Source organism: Bos indicus x Bos taurus, chromosome 4 (assembly GCF_003369695.1).
Source record: "Bos indicus x Bos taurus breed Angus x Brahman F1 hybrid chromosome 4, Bos_hybrid_MaternalHap_v2.0, whole genome shotgun sequence".
Classification (NCBI taxonomy): domain Eukaryota; kingdom Metazoa; phylum Chordata; class Mammalia; order Artiodactyla; family Bovidae; genus Bos; species Bos indicus x Bos taurus.
The window spans coordinates 25,548,942-25,561,332 of NC_040079.1; the positions used below are offsets into that span (position 1 = coordinate 25,548,942).

General features: G+C 43.7%; 1 protein-coding gene across 4 annotated transcripts in view; it reads left to right on the forward strand.

Moving 5' to 3' along the window:
* Positions 1-1,929: 1,929 nt before the first annotated feature.
* The window catches only part of CEP41 (centrosomal protein 41), a 50,226-nt gene continuing 39,764 nt past the window's right edge, over positions 1,930-12,391 (forward strand). For 2 of the 4 annotated variants that reach the window (XM_027538984.1, XM_027538982.1), the window contains exon 1: positions 1,962-2,050. Coding sequence is in view for 2 of the 4 variants with exons in the window: in XM_027538982.1 (XP_027394783.1) it covers positions 2,018-2,050 (33 nt within the window). In the remaining 2 variants the exon portion in view is untranslated. Of the gene's footprint in view, positions 2,051-12,391 lie in introns of all 4 variants that reach the window. The other 2 variants (XM_027538981.1, XM_027538985.1) reach the window with 2 other exon arrangements.

Genomic DNA, 12,391 nt, shown 5'->3' on the forward strand with positions numbered 1-12,391 from the left:
AATATTAATAGGAGGCTCTTTTAGTCTCTCAAGGTGTGGCCCTTGGACCCTGTGCATCAGACTCAGGGGTGGGAGTGGGGGAAGACGCATTTAAATTACAGATTCCTACATTTCTACCCCAGACACAAAGAGTCAGCATCTCTGACAATTGGACCTGAGAAGCCACATTTCTGTAATATCTCTGATTGCTTTATATGCAGCCCGAATTTGACAACCACGACTGCTGAGGCAAAGAAACCTGATATTCCCATTCCCTCTGCAACACAGGGGAGCCAACCATACAGAGAAGTGAGTCCAAACACTGATAAATGGAAGTTGAGCTTCCAACTTGGATGAGCTACTGGGTCTTGTACTTTCTGTTCTTTTGATTTCTTGACATCCGTTGTACTTTAACTTGATTAATGCATTATCACTATTATCCATTCAGTCTCCAAGGTATAGAAATGATAACCATCCTTGATTCCTTCCTATCTCTTGCACTCCTTACCTCTTCTCATGTCTTTAAATCTCTTTTCCTCTTTCTCACAACCCCGTAGTTTAGTCCCTTATTATTTCCCTCTCTGCTTTCCCTTCTCCTGTTTATTCTACCCATAATATCTATCACCACACCACCCCCACTGCACCAGGTAAACATCTAAGTTGTAATGTGTCCAGAAGCCTCTGCTTGCTATGCAAAAGCTTCTAAATATACTCCCACCTCCAATGGAGTCTCTAAACTCTTCCTTATTTTAGTGGAGGGGAGAAAAACTGGTAATTGCAAATAGTGGAAGGATTTGAGATAACAAGGAAGTTAAAACTCAGGAGGCATGAACGTGCAAGAAGACAGCTGTGGCCAGTTTAAGATCCTGGAGATCAAGCAGCTCTGAGTGACAATACGACTCAAGATTTGACTGGAAGGGTGGGTTGCTAAGGAGTCTGAAAGGACAAGGGCATGTCACACCATGTTGTTGAATGGGTCATCTGCCCAGACCCTGAAACAGCTCAGATGTATGCTATTATTCACAAGCAGAGAGCTAGCCAGTATGAACAGTTCAGGGTAACCTTTCTCCATTCCTGGAAAAACAACTTAAAGCAAAGGACAAAGGGTTACTGTGTTTGTTCCCCCCCGTGTAAAAGGAAATAATAATTTTGATGGATTTGGTGGGACATTTTGGAGCCAAGTCAAACTGTGTGTGTGATTGTTTTGTAAAGGTGCTAGGACTTAATTTTCAGATCTGGAATAAGAACAGGTGGTGGCTGATGGCAGGAGTCACAATGGTTTCCATGACAACGGGACTGGGTCTTAGTCATCCTCCCATCCTCCACAAAACCTTCTGCAGCTTTTCTCATAAGGTGCTTATTAAATATTTGTTAAATGAATGAAGACTCACAGAATGATGTGTGTGCTTTGCAATTAAGGCTGCCGTTCTGTTGCTAGTTAAAAGCTTTTAAAGCAACAATAATGCCTGTATTTCCACATGATATTTTGCACAATTTGCATATTAACTTAACCTGAAAATAAACTACAGATTCTCATCCCTGCTGAACAACCATGTCCCATAACTATCCTTTATTGTGGAAGAAGTATCCAGATGTTTGGCTAAAAGAGCCCTAAAGGGGGGCGGCCCTGCGCGGTGTTTGTGCTTCCACCTTAGCTAGAAACACTTGCTTTTTCCACGCTTTCGAGCCCCTCCCCCCCTCGACTCTCCGCAGCCGCCCACGCGCTGTCTGCAGCTTCCCCTCCCCCCGCGTCCCTCATCCCGCGCGGAGGCTGGAGTCTGCAGGCCCAGGCGAGAGCACAAAGAGCCTCGCCAGCCGGCGTCCCGCGTTGCCCTTGGCAACCATTGAGCAGCGTCTCACTCTCCCTTGACCCTGCAATGAGAGAGTAAACAGGGCATCCATTGGCTGGCAGGGGAAAGCAGGCCAATCGGAGAAGAGGTTGTAGGGAGGCGGCTGAGCGGGGGTTGTGGGGGTAGGAAGCTAGGGTTAGAGGCTACCGGTGAGGCTAGAACCCCGGGCGTGGTCGGTTGGAGCAAATATGTCTGTCCGGAGGCACATTGGGAATCCTGAGGTGAGGGCCAGGTCCGGATCGGAGAATCGGAGGGGGCGGGCGCACCGGAAAAGGCTCCACGTGGGCGGGGAAGAGTAGCCAGCGACTTCCGCCGTCCGGAAGGCGGGAAGCGGCGGTGTGAGGAGGGGTCTGGAGGGGGAGGGAGGTGGGGCGGGTCTGGGGGGAATGAAATGCCTGACCCTTGTCCTGCGGCCCATAGGCCACCATCCCGCACAGGCTCATTGTGTTTGTCGCCAAAAGAAGCGAAGTGCATGAAGACACAATCCTTTCCCTCAGAGGGCTTACAGTCTAAGAATGGCAGCTAAAAAAATAAGTAACATCAGGATGAAGCCCAAAACACTAAAGGAACCAAATCAAAGGAACCATCATTTCTGATTATGGGGATACAGAAAGAGCAGGAATAAGTAGACTAAGCTAATTGGAAAGGACGCAAAATATGACATAAATTTTACCTCCTCCTCGATTAAGACCTTTTACTTACTTGGCAGTTTCACACTCAGTTGCCCTCTGCATATGGGGTCATTTCACGGCAACAAATGTTTACTGGATTCCTACTGTGCAGGGGGTGCTAGAAATACAAAGAGAATCAGACAAGGCCTGTTTATTAAGTCTAGTGAGGAAGACTTATAAACAATTTGAGTTCAATGTGTTTGGAGAATAGATGTTAGGAGAGCAGAGAAGAAAGCTAGGGCTCACCTGAGGGAATGAGAGAAGTAGCCTGGAGATGATCCGAAGTCTCAAATTACTAGGCAGATGAAGAAACATCCCAGGCAGAGAGGACCGCCGGAGCCAAGTTAGGGAGATGTGAAACGCTTAGGTAGACAGCACCTCGTAGAGAGGCAGGGCCTCTGTGCCTTGCCAGTGTAACAAACTGGAGTTGCAGCTTGTTTGATCTCATGATGGATGTCTATGAGTTTTGTTGAGAAAGTTGCACCTTTGTTGAGAAAGGTTGAATTTAGGCTCTGCAGGGGAGTGCCATGATCCATTGTAATGTCTACCATGGATGTAGAGAAGGTTGGTGTGAAGAGTAACACTTTGACCAAGGCCTGCTGACTGCTGGTCAGAATTTGAGAAGCTTTGGGGTTTTAAGCAGCCCAGTGCCATGATCAGTTGCGTGTTTTAGGTGGTAGTTGTAATCACACTGCAGACAATGGATTTGAGGGGGCTAGGACTGGGGCTAGGGAGATTGGGGTTAGGTGGTTGTTATGATACAGAGCTCAAGTAAGGCTGTGGAACTAGGGTCAGAGAGAAATACTTAGGGGATAAAATAATCTTGACTTAATGATTAACTCTGAGAAATGAGAGTGTGATGGATGACTTTGAGCTTGGGCTACTCATTAGTGCTGATGCCATTAATGAGATCAGAAATATGGGAGAAAGAGGATGAATAGTCTTACAAGTGTAGGGGTAGAGAAACAGGGATGCCCTCTATGGTTGCGTATTTGTGTCCTGGATAAAGATGTTCAGCTTACTCTCTTGTTTTCATGGAGCACAACTGCCAGTTGTTTTCTTAAGAAAGATTGCATAGGAAATAAATATTTTAAATTTATGTCTACAACATTAGGCATATCTAAAAATTTTATTTTACCTTCATGTTTATTTGCCTGAGAGCTTAGTTAGGTATGGAATTCTTGGTTAGAAATCATCAGTCTATTGGAAACATTGCATCGTTGTCTAATAAGCATTCACTTTTTGTTGTGGAGCGTTCAAAACCATTCTGTTCCTTTGTATGCCACTTGAGTGTTCCTTTCTGGAAGCTCATAGAATCTTCTCTTTGTGACCAGCATTATGATGTTTCACAAAGATATTTCTTGATAGTGTTTGTTCTCACTTTTTTGGGGGAGAGGCACCAGAAACTCATGTCTTTCTATTCTGTAAACATTTTTAAAAATTGTTGTTGACTCACGTCCTCCATTTTCTCCATCCTCTCTTGAATTCATTATTCTGATATTGCTTCTATATGACTGGTTCCCTAATTTTCTTAAATTTTATCTCCTATTTTCTACAGCTTTGTTTTCTTGTTCTCTTTGGAAGATGTAACTTTATCCTCCAGTCTTTCTATTGAGTTTTTAATTTCTGCCATCATGTTGTTAATTCTTAAGAACTCTGATTTGAGCTCTAATGTCCTTTTAAAAAAACCTTTATTTTTAAATAAATTCACAGGAAGTTTCCAAAATAGTACAAAGTGACCCCATGTACCCTATACCCAGTTTCCCTCAATGATTATATTTTATGTAAATATAGTACAATATGAAAAGCAGAAATTTGACATTTGTACAATATGTGTGTAGTTTGGAGCTATTTTATCACATGTGTAGATTTAATATAATCAAGATTTGCATGAGTGTTGATTTACAATCAAGGTAGAGAACTATTCCATCGCCACAAATCTCTCCCTCAAGCTACTCATTGCTAGTCACACCCACTTTCCTCCTCACCATCCTAACCCCTGGCAACCATTAATGTGGCCTCTTATTTCTGTAATTTTGAAAATGTTACGTAAATGGAAATCGTACAGTTTGTGACCTTTTAAGACTCGCTTTTTTCACTCAAAATAGTACTGTTAAGACACATTCATGTTGTTGCCTGTAGCAATAGTTCATTCGTTTTTATTGCTGATTAGTATTCTGTGGTTGTATACCAGTTTGTTTAACCATTAAACTATTGTAGGATATTTTGGTTGTTTTCTGTTTGGGCAACAAACAGAACAGAGATATGAACTTTGGGGTACAGTTCTTTGTGTGGATGTTACTTTTCATTTCTCTGGGATAGATGCTCAAGAGTGCAGTTGCTGGGTGGTATGGTAAGCTTATATTTAGGTGTGTTTCTTTTTAAAATATTTATATGGCTGTGCAAGGTCTTCGTTGCAGCATGTGGAATGCAGGATCTTTTAGTTTCAGCATTCAAACTCCTAGTTGCAGTATGTGGAATCTAGTTCGCTGACCAAGGATTAAACCCTGCATTGGGAGCACAGAGTCTTAGCCACTGAAGCACCGGAAAGTCCCATCTGTTAAGTTTTTTAAGAAACTGCCAAACCAGTTTTCCAGAGCGGGTGTAGCATTTTGCATTCCCAGCCCTAGTGTTTGAGAAATCCAGTGTTTTTACATTCTTGGCAACATTGAGTATTAGAAGCATTTTTTATTTTAGTTGTTTTAATAGGTGTGTAGTGATGTCTTCCCTGGTGGCTTAGACAGTAAGGCGTCTGCCTACAATGCAGGAGACCCGGGTTCAATCCCTGGGTCGGGAAGATCTCCTGGAGAAGGAAATGGCAACCCACTCCAATATTATTGCCTGGAAAATCCATTGGACGGAGGAACCTGGTAGGCTACAGTCCATGGGGTCGCAAAGAGTCGGACAGGTCTTAATTTGCATTTTCCTAACTGATACTGGGGCTTCCCAGATGGCTGAGTGGTAAAGAAGTCACCTGCCAATGCAGGAGATGCAGGTTTAATCCCTGGGTAGGGAAGATACCCTGAAGTAGGAATTGGCAACCCTCTCCAGTTTTCTTGCCTGGGAAATCCCATGGACAGAGGAGCCTGGCGGGCTACAGTCCATAGGGTCGGAAAAAGTTGGACACAACTTAGCAACTAAACAACAACAGTATCTGCACAGAGTTGTGCAGTCATCACAGAAACCAATTTCAGAGCATTTTCATCACCCCCAAAATAAATTTTGTAACCTCTAGCTGCTGCTGCTGCTGCTAAGTCACTTCAGTACGACCCCATAGACAGCAGCCCACCAGGCTCCCCCGTCCCTGGGATTCTCCAGGCAAGAACACTGGAGTGGGTTGCCATTTCCTTCTCCAATGCATGAAAGTGAAAAGGGAAAGTGAAGTCTCTCAGTCGTGTCCGGCTCTTGGTGACCCCATGGACTGCAGCCTACCAGGCTCCTCCATCCATGGGATTTTCCAGGCAAGAGTACTGGAGTGGGGTGCCCTTGCCTTCTTCGTACCTCTAGCTATCACTCCTTAATCCTCTCCTGTCTGTTTCTGTCTCTGTGGATTTGCCTGTTCTCTACGTTTCATGTAAATTTAATTATGCAAAATGTCTTATGTGACTAGCATCTTTCATAATGTTTTAAAAGCTCATGCATGTTGTATTATGCTTTGATATTTAATTTCTTTTTATTACTAAGTAATATTCCTTTGCATGGATATGCCACATTTTTTTTCATGCATTCTTTTATTGATGGACACTTTCGTTGTTTCCATTTTCGGACTATTATGAATGATGCTGCTATGTGTATTCGTACAGGCGTATTTTGTTTTATTGCATTTAGCAGATACTGCATTTTCAGAAATTGAAGGTTTGTGCAATTCTGTATCAAGCAAGTCTTTTGGCATCATTTTCCCAACAGCGTTTGCTCACTTCATGTCTCCGTGTCACATTTTGGTAATTATCACAATTATTTCAAACTGTTTATTAATGTTTGTTATGATGTTCTGTGATCTTTGAGTTACTACTACAACTTGCTTAAAGCTCAGATGATGGTTAGCATATTTTAGCAAAAAAGTATTTTTTAATTAACATATATACATTTTTTAAGACAATTCTTTTGTACACTTAATGTTGTTCAGCTGTGTCCGACTCTTTGCAGCCCCATGGACTGTAGCCCTCCAGGCTCCTCTCTCCATGGAATTCTACAGGCAAGAATACTGGAGTGGGTAGCCATTCTCTTTTCCAGGAGATCTTCCCAACCCAGGGATTGAACCCGGTTTTCCTCTATTGCAGACAGATTCTTTACCATCTGAGCTACCAGGGAAGCCTGAGAGTAGAAGCCTAGTTGAGTTGCTGGAGAAATTAAAGTTAGGGGCTAAATTTCAACATGAGTATGCACCAGTCACTTAATATCCCTATTTTCAGTAATGATAGCCTTTCCCTATGTCTGGAAACCATCCCGCCCCAAGTCCAAAAACCCTTTTCAAGAAATAACTCTATGGATAGCTGCTGTGGTGAGGGAAGGGCAGTCACCCAGTGGCACAGAATGAAAAGGTTTTGAAGATCCACTAGCTTCTTATTCAAATTTCAACCAATTTTGCTTATTTCAGCCCTTTTACTTCTGGAGGTGCCTGGAGCTATCAATTTCTGGGCCTTTTAAGAACTTTTCTTGGCTTTCCCTTCAATTTTCTTGAGTATATCAAGTAATTTTCACTTGTTGATGGGCTTCCTAGACTTCTAAAAACACATGTTATCATTTCTCCTACACTCGCTCTCTCTTTGGGGGGCTTTATGTCCTTAAAATAATATCCTTTTAATGAGGTTTTTACTGAGGTTTTGGAAGGAAGTGCATTTGTTTAATATGCTATCTTCACCCAGTAGGTCATGATCTGTAATTATTTTATTTGCTTGTCTATTTCTGGCACATCTACAAGAAATGATAGGGATCTTGTCTGTACTGTGCCACTGCCTGGCACACAATTGTTCTTTAAATATTTGTTAAGTGAGTAAATGAATATATCTCAGCTGGGAGAAGTCAAGGCTGCTGCTGCTGCTGCTGCTGCTGCTAAGTCACTTCAGTTGTGTCCAACTCTGTGCGACCCCATAGATGGCAACCCACTAGGCTCCTCTGTCCCTGGGATTCTCCAGGCAAGAATACTGGAGTGGGTTACCATTTCCGTCTCCAGTGCATGAATATGAAAAGTGAAAGTGAAGTCACTCAGTCGTGTCTGACTCTTAGCGACCCCATGGACTGCAGCCTACCAGGCTCCTCCGTCCATGGGATTTTCCAGGCAAGAGTACTGGAGTGGGGTGCCATTGCCTTCTCCAAGAAGTCAAGGCTAGAGTTCACTATTTGGAAATTAGAAGCATGTAAATAGAATTAAGGCTAAATGGCCCACAGAGAACTTACAGATTAAGAAGATGGAATCCTAGGGAAGACAGTGTTTAAATGGCTAAGAGAAGGATCAATGAGTCATTGGAGAATCAGGAGAGAGCCATTATTGAAGTCAAGTGAAAACTGAAGAAGATGGGACTATATAACACTGTGCAGAAAGGTCATGTGAGTTAGAGGCTGAAAAGTAGCTTATATTTAGCAGTAGGGGATCTCTGACATTGGCTAGCTCCTCCAGGAACCATAGTAGAATGATGCGGACAGTGGCCACGTTGCAACGGATGGAAGAGTAAGATGCAGTTACTTAGTGTAGGGGTCCCCCCCACCAACAAGGAGCATAGCTAGAGGGACTTCCCTGGCAGGCCAGTGGTTAAGATTCTGCACTTCAACTGCAAGGTTCATTCCTGCATTCTGCACAGGTTCAATCCCTGGTCAGGGAATTTAGATCCCACATGCTGCATGGCACAGCCAAAAAATATAAATAAAACAAGGAGGTTAGCTAGAAAGTAAAAAGGGTGAGATGGCATTCCAATTATCTGTTGGTTTGTCATGAGTTTTCTCAGTATTTAGTGGCTTAGAACAACAACAAACTGAAGAAGGTAGGATCATGACCTACTGGGTGAAGACAGTGTATTGAACAAATGCACTCCCTTCCAAAACCTCAGTAAAAACCTCATTAAAAGGATACTATTGTAAGGACATAAAGCCCCCAGAAGAGAGAGAGTGTGTAGGAGATGTAATAACTTGACATTATTATTGGTCAAGTTCTAGAGGTTGACTAGGTTCAACTTGGCAATTACTTGGGCTCTCTCATGTGGTTTTGCAGACAGACAGAAACTGGGTCTAAAGTTATCCTGAAGGCTTTTTTCACATCAGATTGCTGATATAGTCTGTTGCTGGGACCTCAGCTGGTGCTGTCAGCCATGCCACCTACATACGACCTTTTCCATGTGACTTGGCCTTCCCTGTGGTGGGAGCTGGGTCCCAAGAACAAGTGTCTCAGAAGAACCAGGTGAAAGCTGTGTTGTCTTTTATGATCCAGCTCAGAAGTCCTGTGGCATCACCTCCATCAGTCACATGCCCACCCAAATTCAAGGAGAAAGAACATAGGTCCCCACCCCTCATTGGGAGGAGTGTCAACATCACAGCGTAAGTGGGCTGGGAAATCCTGTTGTGGCCATCTTGAAAAATACAGTCTACCACAGGTGGTAGCTGCTGGCAGAGTAAGGGCTGCTGCACATGCAACGTGGGTCCAGGCTGGTGTTTAAGATCAGCAGAATTGGACCAGATTAAAACTCCGATTAAAAAAAAAAATCTCTTTTAAAATTGATACCTAGTGCCTTCATTTTATTGATTTTCTCTTTATGCAAATGAGATAAGTAGAGAAATTCTGAACAAAATATGTAATGGAATTTTTTTTAAGTCCTTAATTGTAAATCATACATTGTCATTTTAATGTGAACAACCTTGTGAATTTCATTTGAAAAGAAGTGGGAAGTCAGAAAAGCTTATTCGTTTTTGAGTGACCTGTGATTCAGACAATCTCCCTCATTTTTTTTAGTGATTTTCCTGCAGAAAAACCCCACTGTTGACATCTCATTCTTTTCCCTTCTTCCCCAACATCCATGTATTCACAAATACATGGTCTTACCTTGCATGTAATAGTGATCTGCCAAAATACTCCTTTGATTGTCTGGCTCATATTTCAGTGTTTCTGATATCTTCCATCATCTCCAGGGCTAGTCCAGACCCTCAGACCTTGCTATTATAAATTCAGGGGTTTCCACCTGGTGCTTCTGTATCCATGTCCAACCTTACGGCATAGGATTCTATATACCTGTGATTCTTAACCATTTGGTGATAGACCCCTTTGAAAATTTGGTGAAAATCAAGGACGCTTCCCCTAGAAAAATGCACATACACTCGAAGTTTTTACATACAGATTCATGGGACTCATGGACCTCCTAAGTTCCATCCATGGACCCCATATTCAGAACCGCTGCCTGAATGAGGCTGTGCAGTAGAGTAAGAGTTCACGTTCTAGAGCCAGACAGTCCAGTTTAATTCCAGGTTCTATCACTCTTACCAGCTAACCTCAGAAAGTCACTTCACCTCTTTATTCCCGTTTCCTAATATGTAGAATGAGGCTAACACTAGTATCTACTTTAGTGGTGGTTGTGAGGATTAAAGGAGAGAATGGGGAGAAATGCTTAGCTGAGTGCCTGACAACACAGTTAAGTGCTCAGTAAATGTTAGCAGCAATTACCTTTATTATCGTTGGGTCTTCTCCAGCAAATAGAACAGTTTGCTGTTCTCTCAACATGCTTTTGGGGCTTCCCAGGTGGTGCTAGTGGTAAAGAACCCACCTGCCAATGCAGGAAACATAAGAGACTCGGGTTCGATCCCTGTGTTGGGAAGATCCCCTGAAGGAGGGTATTGCAACCCACTCCAGTATTCTTGCCTGGAGAATCCCATAGACAGAGGTGCCTGGCGTGCTGCAGTCCATAGGGTAGCAAAGAATCAGACACGACTGAAGTGACTTAGCACTCATGCAAACATGCTTTTAAAAGTGTCCTTGCTATTATAATTTCTTCCACTTAGAATACTTTTTCCATCCGTTTTCCCCATTTTGTTATCCACAGAAGTTCAACCCTTGAAACACAGCTCCAGTGCCATTTCTTCCATTCAGTCTCCTGTATCACCCCCAGTGTGAGAGCTCTCTCTGTTCCAGGTTCCTCCAGCCCTTGATGTCAGTGCTGCCCACAGGGCACTAGCACTCACACTGCATGTGGCTCAGGTCTCAGGACCACCTCCATGCATCTGGCAGTACTTAACTCCTCTCACGCTGGCGCAAGGCCCTGTACCAGGTACACAGGTAGAGCCTCTGTCCCAGTGCAGGCAGTGAGGGGTGTAAACGGTACAAAGTGCTGTGACAGTCTAGGCAGGGAAGAGATTTCTATCTGGCTGCACTCCCCAGAGGAGGAATCTTCCTGGAAGATGTGCTTGTGCTGGGTCTTGAAAGCTGACTAGAAGTTAAACTAGATAGCTGACTACCTGCTATCTAGGCAGGGTATCTATCTATCTATCTGCTATCTATCTAGTTGAGGGTATTTTCTTTCGACCCTCCCTAGAGATGTAAGCCCTCAAAGGGCCTCTGACACTTTTGGTTGCTTTCAAAGAGCCTGTACTAATACCACAAACATGAACTTTCTCAACTTTCTCCCTCCTCCCTCCCGTTGAACCTTCATCATGACCACCTATCTTATTTCATTACTTATTGGCTGCACCACAGGGCCTGTGGGATCCTTTTTCCCCCAACCAGGGATCAAACCCACCCCCCTGCATTGAAAGCACGCAGTCTCAACCACTGGACCACCAGGCAAGTCCCCTTATTTCATTATCTTAAATATATTTCCAAAGCTGCACGTTCCGCCTGGGCTCTGGGCCTCATCTTCTCCTACTCCCTCGTTTTCATAACTTCTCGCCTCATTTTCAGCCTTTTATTCAGCCCATTTGTTTATAAACATCCTCGAACCTCTCCTTCCTTCAGACAACAAAAACTACTCCTTAGCGACTCTGAAGGAAAAAAAAAAAAAGACCCAACTGGCTACTATGCTCCCTTCTCATACACTTAACTTGCTTTTTCGCTTTTCTTGGTGTCAGTTTACCGTAACGGCACCCAGCAGGGTCATCAACCACTGTTGGTTCATTCAGTCCAAATGCACTTTTCTGTTTTCTCTTCCTTGACCTGCATTCTTGTTCACTTGTTCATATTTGATCTCCTGTTCTCTGACTTGACAGCATCAATCGCTGTTGACCATTCCCTTCTTCCTGAAACTCCTCTTTAATTCTCATGACCCACTTTCTTGTGGCCTCTTGCAAGTTTCACCCACAGTGCTTTTCTCCACCTGACCATAAACGTTGGGGATTTTTCCCCCTCAGCCTGTACATTCTCCAGTGGTGATTCTGTCATTCCCATGGCTTCCCCTGCTGCCTGCATGCTGACAACCCCCAAATCTTGTTTTTTCTAGTTCAGAAATCTCTCTTGGTCTGCAGACCCCCTAGATATCCAGCTTGCCACTTCCATTTTGGATAACCCACAGATACCTCATTTTCAAAATGCCCCAAACAGAATACATAATGTTTTCCAATATATGCTTCCTCCTTAAGTCCTTTTTTGGGGGAATGGTATCACTGTCCTTTGGGCTTGCCAGATGGCACAGTGGAAAAGAATCTGCCTGCCATTGCAGGAGATGCAAGAGACACAGGTTCAATCCCTGAGTCGGGAAGGTCCTTTCAGTTCAGTTCAGTCGCTCAGTCGTGTCTGACTCTTTGCAACCCCATGAACTGCAGCACACCAGGCCTCCCTGTCCATCACCAACTCCCGGAGTCTACCCAAACCATGTCCATCGAGTCGGTGATGCCATCCAACCATCTCATCCTCTGTCGTGCCCTTCTCCTCCTGTCCCCAATCCCTCCCAGCATCAGGGTCTTTTCAAATGAGGCAGCTCT